This window comes from Mustela lutreola, chromosome 8, assembly GCF_030435805.1.
Source record: "Mustela lutreola isolate mMusLut2 chromosome 8, mMusLut2.pri, whole genome shotgun sequence".
Classification (NCBI taxonomy): domain Eukaryota; kingdom Metazoa; phylum Chordata; class Mammalia; order Carnivora; family Mustelidae; genus Mustela; species Mustela lutreola.
This window is the reverse complement of record NC_081297.1, coordinates 30,315,042-30,334,050: the sequence shown is the minus strand read 5'-3', so window position 1 is coordinate 30,334,050 and position 19,009 is coordinate 30,315,042. Positions and strand designations below refer to the sequence as shown.

At 33.1% G+C, this 19,009-nt stretch overlaps 1 protein-coding gene across 11 annotated transcripts in view; it reads right to left on the bottom strand.

Moving 5' to 3' along the window:
• Window positions 1–19,009, bottom strand: part of ZEB1 (zinc finger E-box binding homeobox 1) — a 192,099-nt gene that overhangs the window by 35,629 nt on the left and 137,461 nt on the right. For 8 of the 11 annotated variants that reach the window (XM_059184203.1, XM_059184207.1, XM_059184198.1 and 5 more), the window contains one exon: window positions 2,528–2,590. In XM_059184203.1, the coding sequence (XP_059040186.1) occupies window positions 2,528–2,590 (63 nt within the window). The remainder of the gene's footprint in view (window positions 1–2,527; window positions 2,591–19,009) is intronic. The other 3 variants (XM_059184209.1, XM_059184199.1, XM_059184201.1) reach the window with 1 other exon arrangement.

Here is a 19,009-nt window from a genome sequence, read left to right as displayed (position 1 = left end):
TTCATGAGACTGCATCTAGCCCAAACAACTTCAAGCTGAGACCAGAAATCCTGCAGTTTTACATGTAAAGTGTCAGGAAGTGCATACTGTAAAAGGGTCAATTATAAAACAAAATTTCTTGTCTTAAGACTAATAAAGCTTACATATTTAAGTAGTAGAGAGAGGAGTAAATACATAAAAACATAATAATAATTTGGCTTTCTTTAGATATGACAAAACTCAGAACTTACTATCAAATATAAAATTACTTTGGACCATAGGCCTATTTGACCATAACCATTTGTGAAAGCATAGAATTACAGGGTTATGATTAGAGCAAGGGGAGAGAGACACAAACATTTAATAGAAAGATTAAAAATGATATAGCTATATTTTATTTCCACTGGAATCATGACCAGAGCCACTCTCAAATGTGAAATGCATTTGATGGTATTTCTGCTCAGCTGTGCTTAGGCTTCTTCCTATCTTTACGTTCCATTTTTCAAACCTCATAAAACTATTAACTATATAAACAAAAAAGGGATGCTCAGAAGGAACAAAGGACGTTTTGGATGAATTTTTCACTCTGAATATTAAGCTGAGACTACAGTTCTCTTAACTTCATGAATTGTGAAAGGAAGCAGCAGAAGAAAGGCTCTGACAAAGTTCTGAAATACTGTTGGTGGCCTTTGTATAAAGTTTTATTTACTTTGTCAGCACATTATTCCCTAAAAGTCAAGGAAGTAACAAAAGCAAAGGCAGAACATAATTTTTAAGTTTAAATGTTCAAAAGCTTCAACCTTCCAATTTCTATCCTTCTTCCCTTAAAACTATACTTATCAGGGCTTTATTAAAATGTTTGCATACTCCCAACTCCCCATGTTCCCAGGAAATAATGCAGCAGGGATCATCTTCCACTGGGTGGGGGACCTCACAATTCAGCAACAATTTAAGTTAATACAAGGTTACTTTACCTTTGAGATTTTTTGGGGGGAGGTGGTTAAGGGAATTTAAATACTACCCAGTACTAAATGAAAGAATTTATTTTTGTAGTGAAGAGCAGAGCATAAGGTAAAATACTGACACATGGAATTGTGAATTTTTTTTATAGCATTTGCATAAAAGGGCAAATGATCTTCTGTAACGTAAATCATCTAAAATCAGGTAAAACAGTAATAAATAGCATTCTTTTGTGTTCATTAAGACTCTTTTCCTAATAAATATTGAGTTGAAATATTTTATATAATGTATAAGTTAGCATGACAAATATTTGATAACAACATGTTTGAATACATTATTCATTCATGTTGCAACCAACCAAGTTAAAGGCAGAATATAAAATTTTAGGCAGCAGTACCTTAAATCATCAAATATCCCATTATTATTTAAATAATTTGGAATGCATCTTTAATAACAGAATGAAGATTTACTCTCTATTTTACAGAACTGACTGACAAGGATAGGAGTGCTTGTTTATATTATAGATGAAAATTTATATTTGACATAATACTATGAAATATACTCATCTGACATAAAGAAAGATGATATATAGGACTCTATGGAATATTCTTAAAATGCACTGCATAAAAGAGAAAAAGAAACTAGAAGTTTTAAACCAAAAAAGGAAAAACAAAATTTGATTAAAATGATATGATAGAAATTTCTAACTTATGATTATGTGATATAAAATAAAATGCATATGTATTTTATATGATATAAAATACAATTATACTAGTTTGATGTACAGTATTTTGAGAAATGTTTTAATAACTTAGAACTTTCATCTCTAAAGTTTTCTTTCTAAGAGCTCTAGCTGACCTATGTGACATGATAGTAAGTGCCTGCTCTTATCATATATAAGATCTTGATTTAAGTCCTCCACTTAAATTTTGCTTCTTAAATCTGATTTGAATCCATTATAGAGGAATAACTTAAAGTCTCAGGGAGTATGTACTTTTAGTCACTTAGAAGCAAGACTCCTTGTTTATTATAATTTAACTTCATCTTAGCCTTTTTCAAAAATCACAGAAATTATAAGAAAAATTTTTAATTCTCTTGTTTGCTGTGACATATTCACTCAGCTCATCAATATTCAGGATTCTCATCTGGTTTATAGATAACTCATGATATTTGCTTATTCTTCTCCCTTCTGCTTTCTCTCTTGTGGGCAACTCAACGCAGATCCTGGTAACTAATAATGAAACTCAAAATAGTTAAATCTACATTCCTATAGCTTGGGTAAAAAATTTGATATAAATTCACATTATCATTTAAACACTTTTTTTGGGATTATCTGTAGATTGTACTTATCATCCTTATAGAATGGAAAATATGCTGTTAGATGAATCCGTAAATTTACCCTGTATTTAAAGAATATAAACTTCTAACTTTTCATAGTGCCCTATATTCCTGGGTACTGAAGCACCAAAGGAGGTCAAGATAAAAGAGGAAGAAACAGACTAAATTCACGACTCAAAAATGCAAAAACCAGTGACACAAAAGACGTTGTTCAAAGGCTACAGTATGAAAGAAAATGACGAGCGCGTACCTGCACATCCCGCTTCATCTGTCTGAGCTTCAGGCCCCAGGATTTCTTGTCCTTCCTTTCCTGCTAAAATCAAAGAACAAAGGATTAAAATAGATCCATGTGGTACAAACATTTTTAACATCTAGAAATCTGAGGAGGAGCTTTTGGATTATATTTAATTTGGATTTTTTTCTTTTTAGAAGTAAAGTGTCCTTCAAAAGTAAACTTTTTAAAAAAAGATTAAGCAGGTAGTTTTACCAAACTCACAAAGGTATGATAGAGAAGCAAAATTAGTGAAGATTTATATGTAATCCCGGAATTACACATATATTAGAATTATACGCATCCTGGTTTTTTATTTATTTATTTTTTTGAGAAGAGTTTTACCTCTAGGTAGCAGGACTCCTTTTTAAAATACCTTCTGCAAAGCACAAGTTTCTATATTTTAGGTACTGTGCTAGATGCTTTATCAACTTACTTCCTTTAACATTCATAACTACTTATTTTATAAGTTTAAAAAAATAAAAGGCGACCAAAAACCTGAGGCCTGAAGAGGTTAAAGAGCCCAAGGACACTGTTATTCAATGGTGGAAGTGGAATTTGAATTCAGGTCTGAAAGGCTGTAAAATCTACTTCCTCCTCTGCCCTTTTCTGTGACCAGACGACCGGACAGCTAACTAGAGAGAAGACTGTACTAAACTTCACTGTGTCCAGAGTAAACACCGAGGGCACTATACTTTCTCTTTCACTCTATTCATTATTCTAACTACTGGTAAATCATAGTAATAATAGTAGTGGTAAACATTTTTAGTTGTCAGTTGTCCTCCTTTGCCACCTAGATTTATAGTGAGCTGACTGCAGTATTCTATACAGAATAAGATCAGAGTAAATAAGCATATTATTTTAGCAAGCAGAAAGTCAGTTTTGTATATTCAGGTACATTTTATTATAATAGTTTATTAAGACATGTGCTATATAAAGAACATGAAGAAGTTAAAACCTGCTTTTAAAAAAACTAGCAGCAGAGTATACGTAATTATGATCAGAATACTTATAAAGTCATGCTAAAACATCACATCATGTCGTTAATCTGCACCCCAATCAAATCCCATTGAATACGCCAGTCAAAAAATCTTGATTTAGATTTCCCCTAAGTTTGGTAATTGAATTGAGAACTAGAACACTAATCAAGTAAAATCTTTGCTCACATTTAAGCATGTATTTCTGTAAGTGCCTTGGATTATCAGGTGGGTTTATTTGGCAGATTTTTTTTTACTCATTAACTTTTATATTAGTACTTAAAGATGATCACTATGTGAAAAATAGTTAAAATGTGCATAAACCTCTTTAGATCAGCATGAAAAACACTATCTACAGTAGGTAATAAAGAAATTAGTGTCTGATAAATAACTCTCATTTTATATTTGCCATCAGCAAAATGACAATTAAAAACCTGTGCTAAAGTATAGTAGGACAAACATCAATGTTGCCTAAGTATTTGAAAATCTCCAACATCTTCTTTTCCTCTCTCTGAAGCGTCTACTTAAACTAAAATAATAAACAGTATGACAGTTGGATAATTATAGGATAGTAATATAGTTATTTATTGTTGACCGATCTATGCTCTTTTTTTCTCCCCAAATGAAAAAATTAAGACAGTCAGTGTTACTTACTAGAAAGTGACAGTGATTTAAAAGCTAAAATGATATTTTAGACAATAATTATTTACTTATAGTTACTATAGTTAAATAAAAATCTGTCTTCAATTCAATGAAATGATTTCTTCATTTCTGCTCAGGATAAAAATCTAGGCTCCTTAGATGAGCATTTAACATAATTCATAATTTGGTCCCAGACTTTTTTACTGTGATTTAAAAACTGGAAGTCTCCATTCTTTCCCTCATCACTGCGGCTAGAATTTTGATTGAACAATTAAAATCGTATTGCCTAATGAAAACAGAAAATATCCTAATGCTGGTCTGCAGCATGAACACAATTCTTCCACTACGGGGTGTTGCCAGCAACAGGCTCTTTTCTGTTTCACCCACAGAGCAGCTTGAGGGTGCAGTACTGGAACAGCTAAATACTGGCCAAGATGCCTTCTCCCTCATGTGTTCTGATTTTACTTATAGCTTAGAAAATATAAGTGGGAAGTAATAGGACCTCCTTGTGTGTGAGATTTTTCTCTCCTGCAAGACTTAACTAATGTCAACACATCGTGATTGACTAACCGTAACGTAACTTAGAAAGGTAAACTGGAAAGGTTCTAAGGCTTTTTCTGTTAGTCTAAATTCCAAACCAAATATATAAATGAGGAAAAACACTCAAGTAATAAGACTTTGTTTTTTCAAATAGTGGCAAAATATAGCTGAAAAAATAGTGATGAAATACTACTCAGCTATAAAAAGGGACAATTTATTGATACTTCCAACACCTTAGATGAATCTCTCAAGAAATTATGGAAAGTGAAAACATAAATACAAAAGATTACATACTGTATGATTCCATTTATATAACATTCTTGAAATAACAAAATTATAAAAATGGAAAGATATGTGTGGTTGTGAGGGGTTAGGACTGGGGCAGAGGGGAGGGGAGGGTGGTATATAAAAGGCAGGGAGGGAGCTCAGTGGCGATGGAAGTGTTCTGTATTTTGTCTATATCAATATTGATATTCTGGCTATGATACTATACTACAGTTTTGCAAGCTGTTACCATTGGTGAAAACGGAGTAAAGGGTATACAGCAGGATCTTTGAATTATTTATGAATCTAGAACTACTTGTGAATTATTTGCAAATCTATGTTTATCTCAAAATTTAAAGTTTATTTGACAAGTCAGTCAATGGCTGATAACACAAATTAAGGTTAAAAAAGGTAAAAAAATATATAAATATATACATATTTATATACATATAACTGAGATCAGATTTGGTTAAGATAGAATGAACATAAACCACCCTCTGTGTTCCACTAAATGCAGCTAAAAAAAACCTGGGGAGAATTCATGGAGGAGTTACTTGAAGATTCTCAAGGTAAATCATAGCAGGAAGACTGGGGAAGAAGAAATGATAAGAATTCAAAGTACCACTGAATCACTGAGGAAGTAATTTCTCCTACCCCCTGGCATAGATTCAAGGAAGCCTAGATTTAGAAGTGGGCACTGGGGCATGGCAGAGAAAAACTCTAGGAAGAACCCTCTAGTTTAGGCTCACAGAACAGGAAATACTCAAAGAAGGGAGAAATAATTTTTTCCCCCTCAATTCTCTTGTGTCCCAGTCCCAAGGTAGCTGCTGAGATCATGTTGATAGCAAGAACATAAAGACACCTAAAACTCCAAGAAAGGGGAGCCTTCTTATTCACTCGGAGGAACAGTGGCCCCAAGAGATGGTACAAACTTCCATCAAGTTCTTTCTCCCCATCTTCTTGCAGCATAGTTGTGGGAAGAATCTGGCAAAGTATAACGAAGGAAGTCCCAGATTTTTGGGAAGTCCCAGGGAACTGCAAGTACTAGGGAGATCATGGAAAGGGAGGAACACTGGAAATCAACTGAATAAGCTGCTTGTGAAGTTCTGGGTTCATATCCAAACTTCCCATGTGCGGATCTGACCACATGCTTTGAGAACTGAAGTAAGGATAAGATCATTAATCATGTCCCAGAATGGCCACTGTAGGGCACAGATCCAAAAAGCACTGTAAAGTCTTTGACAACTGAACTGACATTGGAACCATAACCCACAGAAATTATTTAGGAAGTACAGCCTGATAACAACTGGATAAGTTGCCTGCTAAACCAAAAATATCAAAATACTCCACAGGATTTAAATAAGACCAAGAGTCTCATAAAATAATATCCAGGATACAATCCAAAATTACTTAGCATATGAAGAACCAGGAAAATCTCAACTTCTATAAGAAAAAGATAATCAAAAGATGGCAAGATGTTGTTCACTAAGATACAGATGTTGTAACTATCAAACAAAGGCTTTAAGCAGCTATTAGGAAAGTACCTAAGAGCTAAGGAAGAACACTTGAAAAGAATGGAAAGATAAAAAGTCTAGGCTAATCCTTATCAGCAAAAAGAGGATGTAGATGGAAAACAAAAGGAAATTTAGAACTAAAAATTAGTAACAAATTTTTTAGGAAAAAAAAAAAATCACTGGATTGGGGAACCTGGGTGGCTCAGTGGGTTAAAGCCTCTGCCTTCGGCTCAGGTCATGATCCCAGGGTCCTGGGATTGAGCCCCACATCGGGCTCTCTGCTCGGCAGGGAGCCTGCTTCCTCCTCTCTCTCTGCCTGCCTCTCCACCTACTTGTGATCTCTCTGTCAAATAAATAAATAAAATCTTTTAAAAAAATTAAAAAAGAAAATAAAAATAAGAAGTATTTCATTAATTAAAAAAAAAGAATAACTAGATGGCACCAATAGTAAAATGGAGATGAAAGAAGAAAGATCAGTGAACTGGATGGTAGGTAAAGGGAAATTTGGACAATAAAGTGAAAATATTTAAAAAAAATAGAGTCTCAGAGATGTGTAGGACAATATTAAAATATCTAACATTCTGTCATTAGAGTTCCAGAAGGAGAAAAAACAGTATAGTGCAGAAAAAATAGTTGAAGGAATAGTATCTAAAACTTCCCAGATTTAAATAAAAAAACACAAACCAATAGATTAAAGAAGTTAGCTAAATCTCAAATAGGACAAAGCCCCCTAAATATGGGCTTAGACCATCAATCAAACTCTAAAAACTAAAGTTAAAAAAATACTGAAAAGAGACAAAGAAAATGATACACAACTATAAGTGAACAAGGACTTAAAAGGCAGATTTATCATCAGAAATGAGGGATTTCATAAGGAACTTGGACATTCTTAAAGTGCTGAAAGAAAAAAAAAATCCTGTCAACCCCAAGTGAAAATATACTTTGGAAACAAAGGTAAAATAAAGATATTCTCAGATGAAGGAACGTGAATAGAGTATGCTATCAGGAAACCCAACATATTGCTAAAGGAAGATCTTCAGAAAGAAAGGGAAATGATATTAGAGGAAAATTTGAAATATTAGGACTGAAAGAGGACACAAGAAATGATGTAGTATACATGAAAACTATAACATAAAGGAGGGAAGGTAATGGAACTCATATGGGGGTAAAGTTTCTATATTTCACTTTGGTAAAATATTCCAAGTAGATTATGAGATGTTAAGTATGTACACTCGAATCTACAGAGCAACTACTAAAAAATCAATACAAGAAGATATAGTAACAAATGAAAGAAATAAATGAAAATTGAATACTAAAAAATATCCAAATCATTCAAAAGAAGAGAAGAAAGGAGAAACAGAAGAAATTAAAAACAGAGGGAAGAAACAGAAAGCAAATAATACAATGGTAGACCTGACTCCAGACATCAAAACTTACATTATGTGCAAATGGTTTAAATGAGAAAATGTAAGGAATAGAGATTGTTACAATAGATTTAAAAAAAATCATTTATAGCAGTCTACAAAAAAAAAAAAAATTATTTCAAAAATAATGAGAGAGGCTAAAAGTAAAAAGTTGGGAAAGAAATCTAGAGTGACTATTTTACATCAGATAAAGACGACTCTGGAGCTAAGAAAATTACCAGAAACCTTGAGAAACATGATATAATAAGACAGCCAATTTACCAAGAGGACATAACAATCTAAAAGACTAGGCATCTAACAACACAGCTTCAAAATATTCATATTCACATACTCAAAATATGTGACCAACAGAACAGAAAGTAGAGAAAAATCCATGTGTATAACTGGAGACTTCAATACTCTTCTCACATTAATTGACAAAACAGAACAACAAAAAAAAAAGCTGAAAATCAGCAAGGATATAAATGAACTAAGCAACACTATCAATTACTCCATCCAACTGACATTTGTAGACTATTCCAGCAAACAACAACAGACTACATATTCTTTTTTTTTTTAATTTTTTATTTTTTATAAACATAAATTTTTATCCCCAGGGGTACAGGTCTGTGAATCACCAGGTTTACACACTTCACAGCACTCACCAAAGCACATACCCTCCCCAATGTCCATAATCCCACCCACTTTTCCCAAACCCCCTCCCCCCCAGCAACCCTCAGTTTGTTTTGTGAGATTAAGAGTCACTTATGGTTTGTCTCCCTCCCAATCCCATCAGACTACATATTCTTTTCAAACACACACAGAACACTAACAAAGACAGACTATATATATCTCTCCAAGATCATAAATAAAACTTAACAACTTAAAAGAAATGAAATCATACAAAGTTTGTTTTCTGACCATAATACATTTAAACTAGATATCAATAGCATAAAGATAAGAAAATCTCCAAATACTCTGGGAATTAATTAACATATTTCTAAAGAATCCATGGGTCAAAGAGAAAAATGATAAAAACAACACATCAATATTTATGAGATGTACATAAGAATATTTAAAGGAAAATTTATAGTACTAAATTCTTACGTTACACAAAATTTCTCAAATTAAAATTCTAAACTTCTGTGTTAAAAAGAAAACATAAAAAGGAATAAAATAAATCCAGAGCAAGCAGAGGAAAGGAATAAAGAGCAGAAATCAATAATATTAAAGACAAAAAAGAGAAAAACAATGAAAAATAAAGCTAGTTCTTTGAAAAGATAATAAAATTAACAAACCATTAGTAAGACTGACAAACAAACAGAGGGAAGTCACAAACTACTAACATCAGGAATAATGGGGATTAGGGATTATCACTAATTATCATATTGCTTGCTATATTAATAGAAATGAACAAATGGAAACTAAATTAAAAACAAAACATTCACAATAGTTTCTCCCTTTAAAAAAGAAATACATAGGTATAAATTTAACAAAAGATGCATATAATCTGTTTTTGAAACTACAAAACAGTAATGTGAAAAATCAAAGGCCTATGCAGTGTAAAAAAATTGACATTAAAAAATCAGCTGCTATTCTATATACCAACAATGAACTATCTGACAGCGAATAAAACAATCTCACATATAAGAGCATAAAAAAATGCTTAGGAGTAAATTTAACCAAGGAGGTGAAAATGTATACACTGAAAACTGTAAGACACTGATAAGAAACTGAATATGATTCAAATAAATGGAAAGAGATTCTATGTTCATGAATTGGAAGGATTAATATTGTTAAAATGTCCGTACTACCCAGAGCCACTCTAGATTCAATGGTATTCATACCAACATTCCAATGGGATTTTTTTTTTTTTTACAGAAATAAGAAAAAACAATCTTAAAAGGTCCTATTTAGCCAAAGCAATCTTGAGAAAAAAGAAGGAAGGAAAGGGGTTTTGCTTTTTTTCTGATCAGGATTTTTCAAAGCTTTTTAATTTAAAAATAGTTTTAGACTTACAGAAAAGTTGTACAACTAGCACAGACTTCTAGTAAACCCTCCAAACAAGCTTTCTTTAATGAGAACATCTCACATAATCACAGTACTATTATGGAAACCATCATATTAATGTTAATATAACACTATTAACTAACAGACAGACCTTATTTGACTTATGCCAGTTTTCCCACTAATTCCCTTTCCTTTTCTGGTTCAGAAATCAATTATTGACCCAGAGTGCATTTAGTTGTCAGGTCTCTTTAGCCTCCTCCAGAATTTCACAACCCAATCATGTCTCTGAGAAGTTGCTTTAGTCTTTGCTTTTTTTTTTTTTTAAGACCTTAACACTATTGAAGAGTACTAATCACTGGTTTTGTAGTGTGCCCGTCAATTTGATTTCCCTAATGTTTTCTAATGATTAGATGAGGAAATACATTGTCAGCAAGAATACCACTGAAGTGATATGCCTTTGTTAATGTATCTCACCAGTGGTGTATAATGTCACTGTATCTTATTACTGGGACATTAACCTTGATCACCTGGTTAAGAAGGTGTCCGTCAGGTTTATTTTTCTTTGTTTTTATATTTATATATATATTTGTATATATAATATATATTTATATTTCTTTAAGATTAATAACTATTCAGTGAGGAAATACTTTGATATTATGTAAATATCCTTTTTCTTCATATACTTTTACCTACATATTTTAGCATTCATTGATGGGTTTTTTTTTTAAACAATTTATGTATTTATTGGAGGGAGGGAGGGAGAGACAGAGAGAGAGAGAGTATTCCTGAGTGGGGTAAGGGTAGAGGGAGAGAATCTTCAAGCAGACTCTCTTGAGCTTGATTTCACGACCCATGAGATCATGATCAGAGCCAAAACCAAGAGTCGGACACTTAACCAACTGAGCCATACAGGCGCCCCACTGATGGTTCTTGCCTGCATCAATTATTACCATAGTGTCTGCCTAACAGTGATTTTCCACTTCCTTAATTACTTCTCAATTTATAACTGAAATCCTACTATAAGAATGAACTGTTTCTTCTCCCCCATTTATTAAAATATTTATATAAGTATGGATGTATGGATATTTATTTTATTCTATTGATTATAATCCAGCACTATCATTATTTATTTTGTTGCTAAAATTGTCCCAGATTTGGCCAATGGGATCTCCCTCAGGGTGGCTCTTTGGTCTCTTTTCACAGGGTGATTTATTTTTAAAACATTTTCTTACTTGTTGTTCTGGGATTAGCTTATATTTTCCCTACCTTGGTTTTAGAATCAGTCATTTTTGCAAATGACCTTGGGTACTTTTTATTGGAGAATGGTATTTGAATCCCAAGTCTGAGCACGAGGCATGTTCACTGATACTAGGTATCATTGTTTCATGTATTTTCAGCAAATAGAGCTAGGAAATATATGTATGTATACTAATACCGGCATAAAGTCCATCTATATTTTTCTACATATATTTATATATATATTAAGAACCATGAGTTCATATTGACATCTCTGATTCCAACAGAAAGCCATAGATTTATTATAGCCTTCTCAATTTCCTTGTTTGTAACTTCTCTCTCTGATAGTGAGAAATTTTGGTCTCATTATCTTAAATATATCTGCTTATATTTTCAATTCCAGTATATACATAAAGTAGTTTCAGAATAAAACATAGCTTTTAAGAAACAAATTTATTTACTAGACGGAATATGTGGATGGGGTAGTAGGCATGGGAGGCTGACACATCTCTGAGCATACCTTTTTGTATAGTTCAATTTATAACCATGAAAATGTTTTCCATTCATACAAAAATAATTAAAGTCACTCAGCAATGGACAATGAAATACAAGCGATGACAGATGACCCTAACTATATTATAAATGAGTTATAAAACATATTGAAGGGGATGGGAAAGACAAGAAATAACCTAAGTAACTTTGGAAAACAACATTCTAAATATATACTATAAAGCTAATGATGAAAGAACTGTACATATTGTGATCGAGGTAGCAAGTTTGTTTGACCAGGATTTTAAAGAGAACAGAGTGTACAACTGAGGTTCACCATTGTGGAAAAACCCAAAATTCCTTCATTAGTGTCATCTCTTAGTACTTAGATATTTAGAGGTAATTAAATATTAGAGATATATATTTAGTACAAATGAAATTGGATTCTCTCATAAGTACAGCTAAAAAATATCTCTGTGGTCATGTGGGCCTGTCTTTTCATTTTATAGAAGCAGAAGTGGAACTCAAGAGACATAGTGGTATAATGAAGACTAGAAACCATGTGCTGAGCTTTTTCTACATTACACACTAGCTATGGTTGAAAAAGGTTCCAAAGAGTAGGTTAAACTGCCCCTTGAGAGATAATTATAAAATGATTCAATGCTGAGTTATATAGTGATTGATGTATTCTTTGCATAAGATTACTTATAGTATTTTGTTATAACCTGTGCCTAAATAAGCCTTTTGCTATTTTTATTGTAAAGAAGTTTTCATTTCCTTGGCATTTTTGTAAATGTGCAAATTTCTATAGAGTTTTAAAAACGTCAAGTCTGAAAAATGTTTAAGTCATTATTGGGATCATTTTCTCAGCTCATCAGTTAAAAGAACAAGGAATAACAAACGTAATAAACATTTTTATATTATCAGCTTAGTTAAAAGATATAGATATGTTATAGCACTGCCAAGTTATACTATCTTCCCCACACACAACAGGACTTAATTAACCTAGTTTTATTTATTTTTGAAAGTGTACATGTCCCAGTGTACTTACTATCTACAATAAAAATATTGTTTCTTCTATATATTCCTTCTAAGAACTCAATCTAACTTGAGATTTCATTCATAGCTAAGAATAGCTTTTTAAAGGTATTTATTACACAGTTAAACTTTCAATGGCACATTACGTTTTCAAATATACTTTGGATTGTTGATTTACACTATGCTACAGATCTGTGAGTATCAGTTTCACATGCTAGTCTCTAGCATGGCTAAATGTCAGTGACCACTTTCTTCTCTATTGTTTCTCCCTTTTCTTCAGTTTTAGAGTAACTCACTGACATAAATGGTGTGGCTTCCATTAACTGACAGTAAAGGGCCTTTGCTTCACTTGATCACCCCTGAGTAACTATAAAGGAAACACTTCACTGAGCAATTTGTCTTCCAAAAACCTAAGTTGCAGCTAGTTTGTAAGCAAAAACAGTGCTAATCTCTTTTTTTCAATAGCAGGAAATCTTACATATTGCTATCTTCTTGAAGTTTTAGTAGTGATATGATCACCCTGCACTTTTCTCATTGTTTTGCTTTTCACATTGGGTAGTAGTTTATGAATGGGATGCTTAAGAAAAAACTTAGGAAGAGCAGTGCAGATGGCTTACGGAAGAAAAGAATCTGAAAGTAACTGTGAAAACAGTGGAGCTCTATCAAGCTGGCTGACTGCCCTTTAGAGAAAGTTCCTTTCTTGGTAACTCAAGTTTTCTTTTCCTGCTTTAGGAGCAAGTTGGTTTGGTCAACCACCCACAATTTGATAGACTAACTTTTCAAATTCAGCCACAGGGATCATCTTGAGGAGCCAGAAAACAATTCAAAGGTAGAAGTACTCTGTTCGGATCTGAAGCCCCACTACATCAACTTTTAGTTAAATGCATGACTTAATGGTAACCAACTAAATGAACTATTAAGAGTTACTAACCTTGATATTTGTGAATTTAAATGAATTTACTGAGAATTTTCAATCAGTATTCTAGCAAAAAGTCTTGTTGCATTGTATCACTGGGCAGTGTTGTAGATCTGTTGTGTGCGTTTTCTCAAGGATATTTTAACGTCTCACAGACAAAAAGGATACTCTTTAACTAATGGAATGTGAGAATTATCTTGATTTGTGACTTTTGGTGGCTGACATTAATTTTTTACTTTGGTTGAAATTGTTTATGAAAGGAACACAGTTCTGTTGTTCACTGATTTGCTCCATATGGTTAGGCAAGACTGTTTTGAACATGGTATGACACACATAAACCTTTCATTTTTTAAAATTAGGTGAGTTAAAACTTTAAAAATTAGTGCTTCGATGGGTTTAAAATGTAGTTTATTTATAAAAGAAATGTATCTTCAACTGGAGGATTTTTTTCTTTATAGAAATTTTAAGTAATTTTTAGTGTCTGAGAATATTCTCTTTAAAATAATGCATGTTGGACTCTGAAAAACAATCTGAGGGGATTGAAGTGGCGGGGGTGTGGGAAGTTGGGGTACCAGGTGGGAGGTATTATAGAGGGCACAGATTGCATGGGGCACTGGGTGTGGTGAAAAAATAATGAATACTGTTTTTCTGAAAATAAATAAATTGAAAAATTTAAAATAAAAAAAAAAGAAAAAAAAAAGAAAAAAGAATGCATGTTGAATAATAATGACTCAAATGAAAATAGTTATGTTAAAGTAGGAATTAATGTGTACTTCTAAATATCCTATGACTTGGATATCAACTTTATCATAAAAGTTCATTATATATAACTCTTTAGGTAGGTTGTATACAAATCAAATTATAATTATTATACAAATCATAATAAGTATTAATGTTCACTGCATGTTTCATTAATTTTATTTACCTATATTACAATATCTTTTGCTTCATCATCATATATAATTAAGAAAAATCTAGAAGGAAATTATGTTGTATATATCCACATTTTTACTCTTTGTGGGGTTCTTTCTTCCTGGTATTCCAAGATTCCTTCTTTCACCATTTCCTTTTTGTTTAGAGAGGTTTTCTTAACTATTTGTATAGGGTAGATTTGCTGGGGACAAATTCTTAGTGTTCCCTCATGTGAAAATGTCCTCATCTCTTCTCCAGTTTTTATTTTCTCTGGATACAGAAATCAGAGTTGACAGTTCTTTTCTTTCAGCGTTTGACGTGTCCCATTTCTGCCTGGCCTCCAGAGTTTCTTATGAGAAATTACTTTCATTCAAATATTTTTCCCATATACATAAAAATATCCCTTTTCTTTGTTTGCTTTTAAGATTTTTTTCTTTGTCTTTAGTTTTTGGGAGTTTGACTCTGATGTGTCTTGGCAAGGATTTCTTTGGATTTATCCTGTTTGTGGTACAGGTTTATGTCATTTTCCTAATTTTGGAAAATTCTAGCTATTAATTCTTTGAATATTTTCCCATCCTCTCCTCATTCTTTTCTCCTGGAATTCTGATGTCATAAACATTAGATCTAAACAGGTTGCTCAGACCCTGCTCTGTTTTTCTAGCCTATTTCCTTTCTTTTGTTCAAACCAGGTAAGTTAAATTCTATTGTTCTATATCCAATTTCATTGATTGTTTCAACTGTCCTTCCATGCTGCTACTGTCTATATACTGAGTTCTAAAATTTTATTTATTATCTTTTTCAGTTCTAAATTATCTATTTGGTGCTTTTTTATATTTTCTATTTCAACGAAGAGACTGTATCTTTCTCCATTTTTTTTGAAGTATAATGACACCACACTGTATTAAGTTTAGGTGCACAACATAATGATTTGACATTTGTATACATTGAGAAATGATCACCACATTAAGTTTATTTACCATGTGTCACCGTACAAATTTACAACTTTTTTCTTTTGATAACTTTTTAGATTTACTTTCTTAGGAACTTTCAAAATTGCAATACATTATTAACTATAGTCCCCATGTTGTACATTACATCCCTATGACTTATTTACATTATAACTGGAAGTTTACATCTTCACCTCTTTCACTAATTTTGACCCACCACCACCCTCCCCTCTGGCAACCACTGAATTTTCTGATATCTAGAATTTTTGTTTTTCATTTGTTTTTAGATTCCAGATATAAGTGAAATCATATGGTGTTTGTCTTTCTTGGTCTGACTTATTTCACTTAGCATAATCTCTGGAGGTCCATCTATATTGTCACAAATGGCAAGATTTCATCAATTTTTATGGCTAAGTAGTATTCTATTATATATAGATATCATCCCACACACATTATCCTTATCCATTCATCCATCAATGGACATTTACATTATCTCAATATCTTTGCTATTATAAATAACGCTGCAGTGAACATATTGATACATACATCTTTTCAAATTAGTGTTTTCCATTTTCTCATATAAATATCCAGAAATTGAATTGCTGGTTTATATGAAAGTTCTATTTTTAAATTTCTGAGGAACTTCCATGCTGTTTTCTATCGTGTCTATACCAACTTATATTCTCACCAACAATGCATGAGGGCCCCTTTTCTTCACATTCTAACACTTGTTAATTTAATTTTAATTTTTTTTTCAGTGTTCCAAGATTCATTGTTTATGCACCACACCCAGTGCTCCATGCAATATGTGCCCTCCTTAACACCCACCACCAGACTACCCCAACCCTACCACCCTCCCCTCCAAAACCCTCAGTTTGTTTCACAGTCTCTCATGGTTGGTCTCCCCCTCTGATTTCCCCCAACTCACTTCTCCTCTTCATCTCCCAATGTTCTCCATGTTATTCCTTATGCTCCACAAGTAAGTGAAACCATATGATAATTGACTCTCTCTGCTTGACTTATTTCACTCAGCATAATCTCCTCCAGTCCCGTCCATGTTGATACAACAGTTGGGTATTCATCCTTTCTGATGGAGGCATAATACTACTTTGTATATATGGATCATATCTTCCTCATCCATTCATCTGTTGAAGGATATCTGGCTTTTCCCATAGTTTGGTGACTGTGGCCATTGCTGCTATAAACACTGGGGTACAAACGGCCCTTCTTTTCACTATATCTGTATCTTTGGGGTAAATACCCAGTAGTGTGATTTCTGGGTTGTAGGGTAGCTCTATTATTAATTTCTTAAGGAATCTCCACATGGTTTTCCAAAGTGGCTGCACCAACTTACATTCCCACCAACAGTATAAGAGGGTTCCCCTTTCTCCACATCCTCTCCAACACTTGTTGTTTACTGTCTTGTTGATTTTGGCCATTCTGACTGGTGTAAGGTGGTATCTCAATGTGGTTTTGATTTGAATCTCCCTGATGGCTAATGACGATGAACATTTTCTCATGTGTCTGTTAGTCATTTGTATGTCTTCTTTGCAGAAGTGTCTGTTCATATCTTCTGCCCATTTTTTGATGTGATTATCTGTTTTGTGTGTGTTGAGTTTGAGTTCTTTATAGATCTTGGATATCAGCCATTTGTCTGTAGTGTCATTTGCGAATATCTTCTCCCATTCTGTGGGTTGCCTCTTTGTTTTGTTGATTGTTTCTTTTGCTGTGCAGAAATTTGATCTTGATGGAGAACCAAAAGTTCATTTTCACTTTTGTTTCCTTTGCCTTTGGAGACATGTCTTGAAAGAAGTTGCTGTGGCCAATGTCAAAGAGGTTACTGCCTGTGTTCTCCTCTAGGATTTTGATAGATTCCTGCCTCATGTTCAGGTCTTTTATCCATTTCAAGTTCATCTTTGTGTATGGTGTAAGAGATAGGTCGAGTTTCATTTTTCTATACATAGTTGTCCAATTTTCCCAGCACCATTTATTCAAGAGACTGCCTTTTTTCCACTGTATATTTTTTCCGGCTTTGTGGAAGATTAGTTGACCATAGCATTGAGATCCATATCTGGGCTCTCTACTCTGTTTCACTGTTTTTGTGCCAGTACCATGCTGTCTTGGTGATCACAGCTTTGTAGTGAAGCCTGAAATTAGGCAACATGATGCCCCCAATTTTGTTTTTCTTTTTCAACATTTCCTTAGCAATTCGGGGTCTGTTCTGGTTCCATACAAATTTTAGGATTGTTTTCCCAGCTCTTTGAAAAATGCCAGTGGGATTTGATCGGGATGGCATTGAAAGTATAGATTGCTCTAGGCAGTACAGACATTTTAACAATGTTTTTTCTTCCAATCAATGAGCATGGATAAAAGGTATTCAAATTGGCAAAAAAGAAGTCAAACTCTCTCTCTTTGCAGATACTTTATATGGAAAATCCAAAAGCTCCACCCCAAACTACTAGAACTCATACAGCAATTCAGTAATGTGGTAGGATATAAAATCAATATACAGAAATCAGTTGCTTTCTTATATGCTAACAATGAAAATATAGAAAGGGAAATTAGAGAATCAATTACATTTACAACAGCACCAAGAACCATAAGATACCTGGGAATAAACCTAACCAAAGAGGTAAAGGATCTGTACTCAAGGAACTACAGAACACTCATGAAAGAAATTGAAGAAGACACATTCTAACACTTTTTATCTATTTTTTTGATAACAGCCATTTTGACACGTGTATAAGGTGATATTGTGGTTTTGACTTATATTTCCATGATGATTAGTACTGTTGAGCATCATTTCATGGGCCTGTTGGCCCATCTTTGGAAAAATGACTCTTGAGATACTCTGAATTTTTAACTGGACTGCTTTTTTATTGTTGTTATTGAGTTGTTTGAGTGTTTTATAGACTTTGGAATATATGAATATATGATTTGCAAATATCTTCTCCCTTCCAAGCAGGTTGCCTTTTTATTTTGTCAATGAGTTCCTTCATGGTGCAGAAACTTTTTGGTTTAGTTTCACGTAATTCAATTCCATTTTTTTTTTTTTAATTTTTTGCTTTTGTTGTCATTGCTAGAATCAGACCCAAATACGTATCAATGAGATTAATGTCAGAGAGCTTACCACCTATGTTTTCTTCTAGCAGTTTTATGATTTCTAGCCTTAGATTAAGTCTTCAATCTACTTTGAGTTAATTTTTATGTGCAATGTAAGACAGTGGTCCAATTTTACTACTTTGCATATGGCTGCATATAAAATAAAGTTCATGAAATTAATAGGAAAAAAAATCAAAGTGATGGCTTGAGACCCACTGATATTAAGTTGATGAGAAGGATACTTTAGCACTGTGTTATTCTTTCCAAAATCCCACACTCTCATATAATTGTGAAAAAAATAACAGACAAACCTAAACCCCAAACACCTCATCAGTATTCCTTAAAACTGTCAAGAACATGAGAAACAATGAAAGGCTGTCTCCTGAAACTGAGGAGAAATAACTAAATACTATACAGTAGGCTGGAGAGGATCCTTAACAAAGAGGACGTTAATGGAAAAACCAGTGAAAT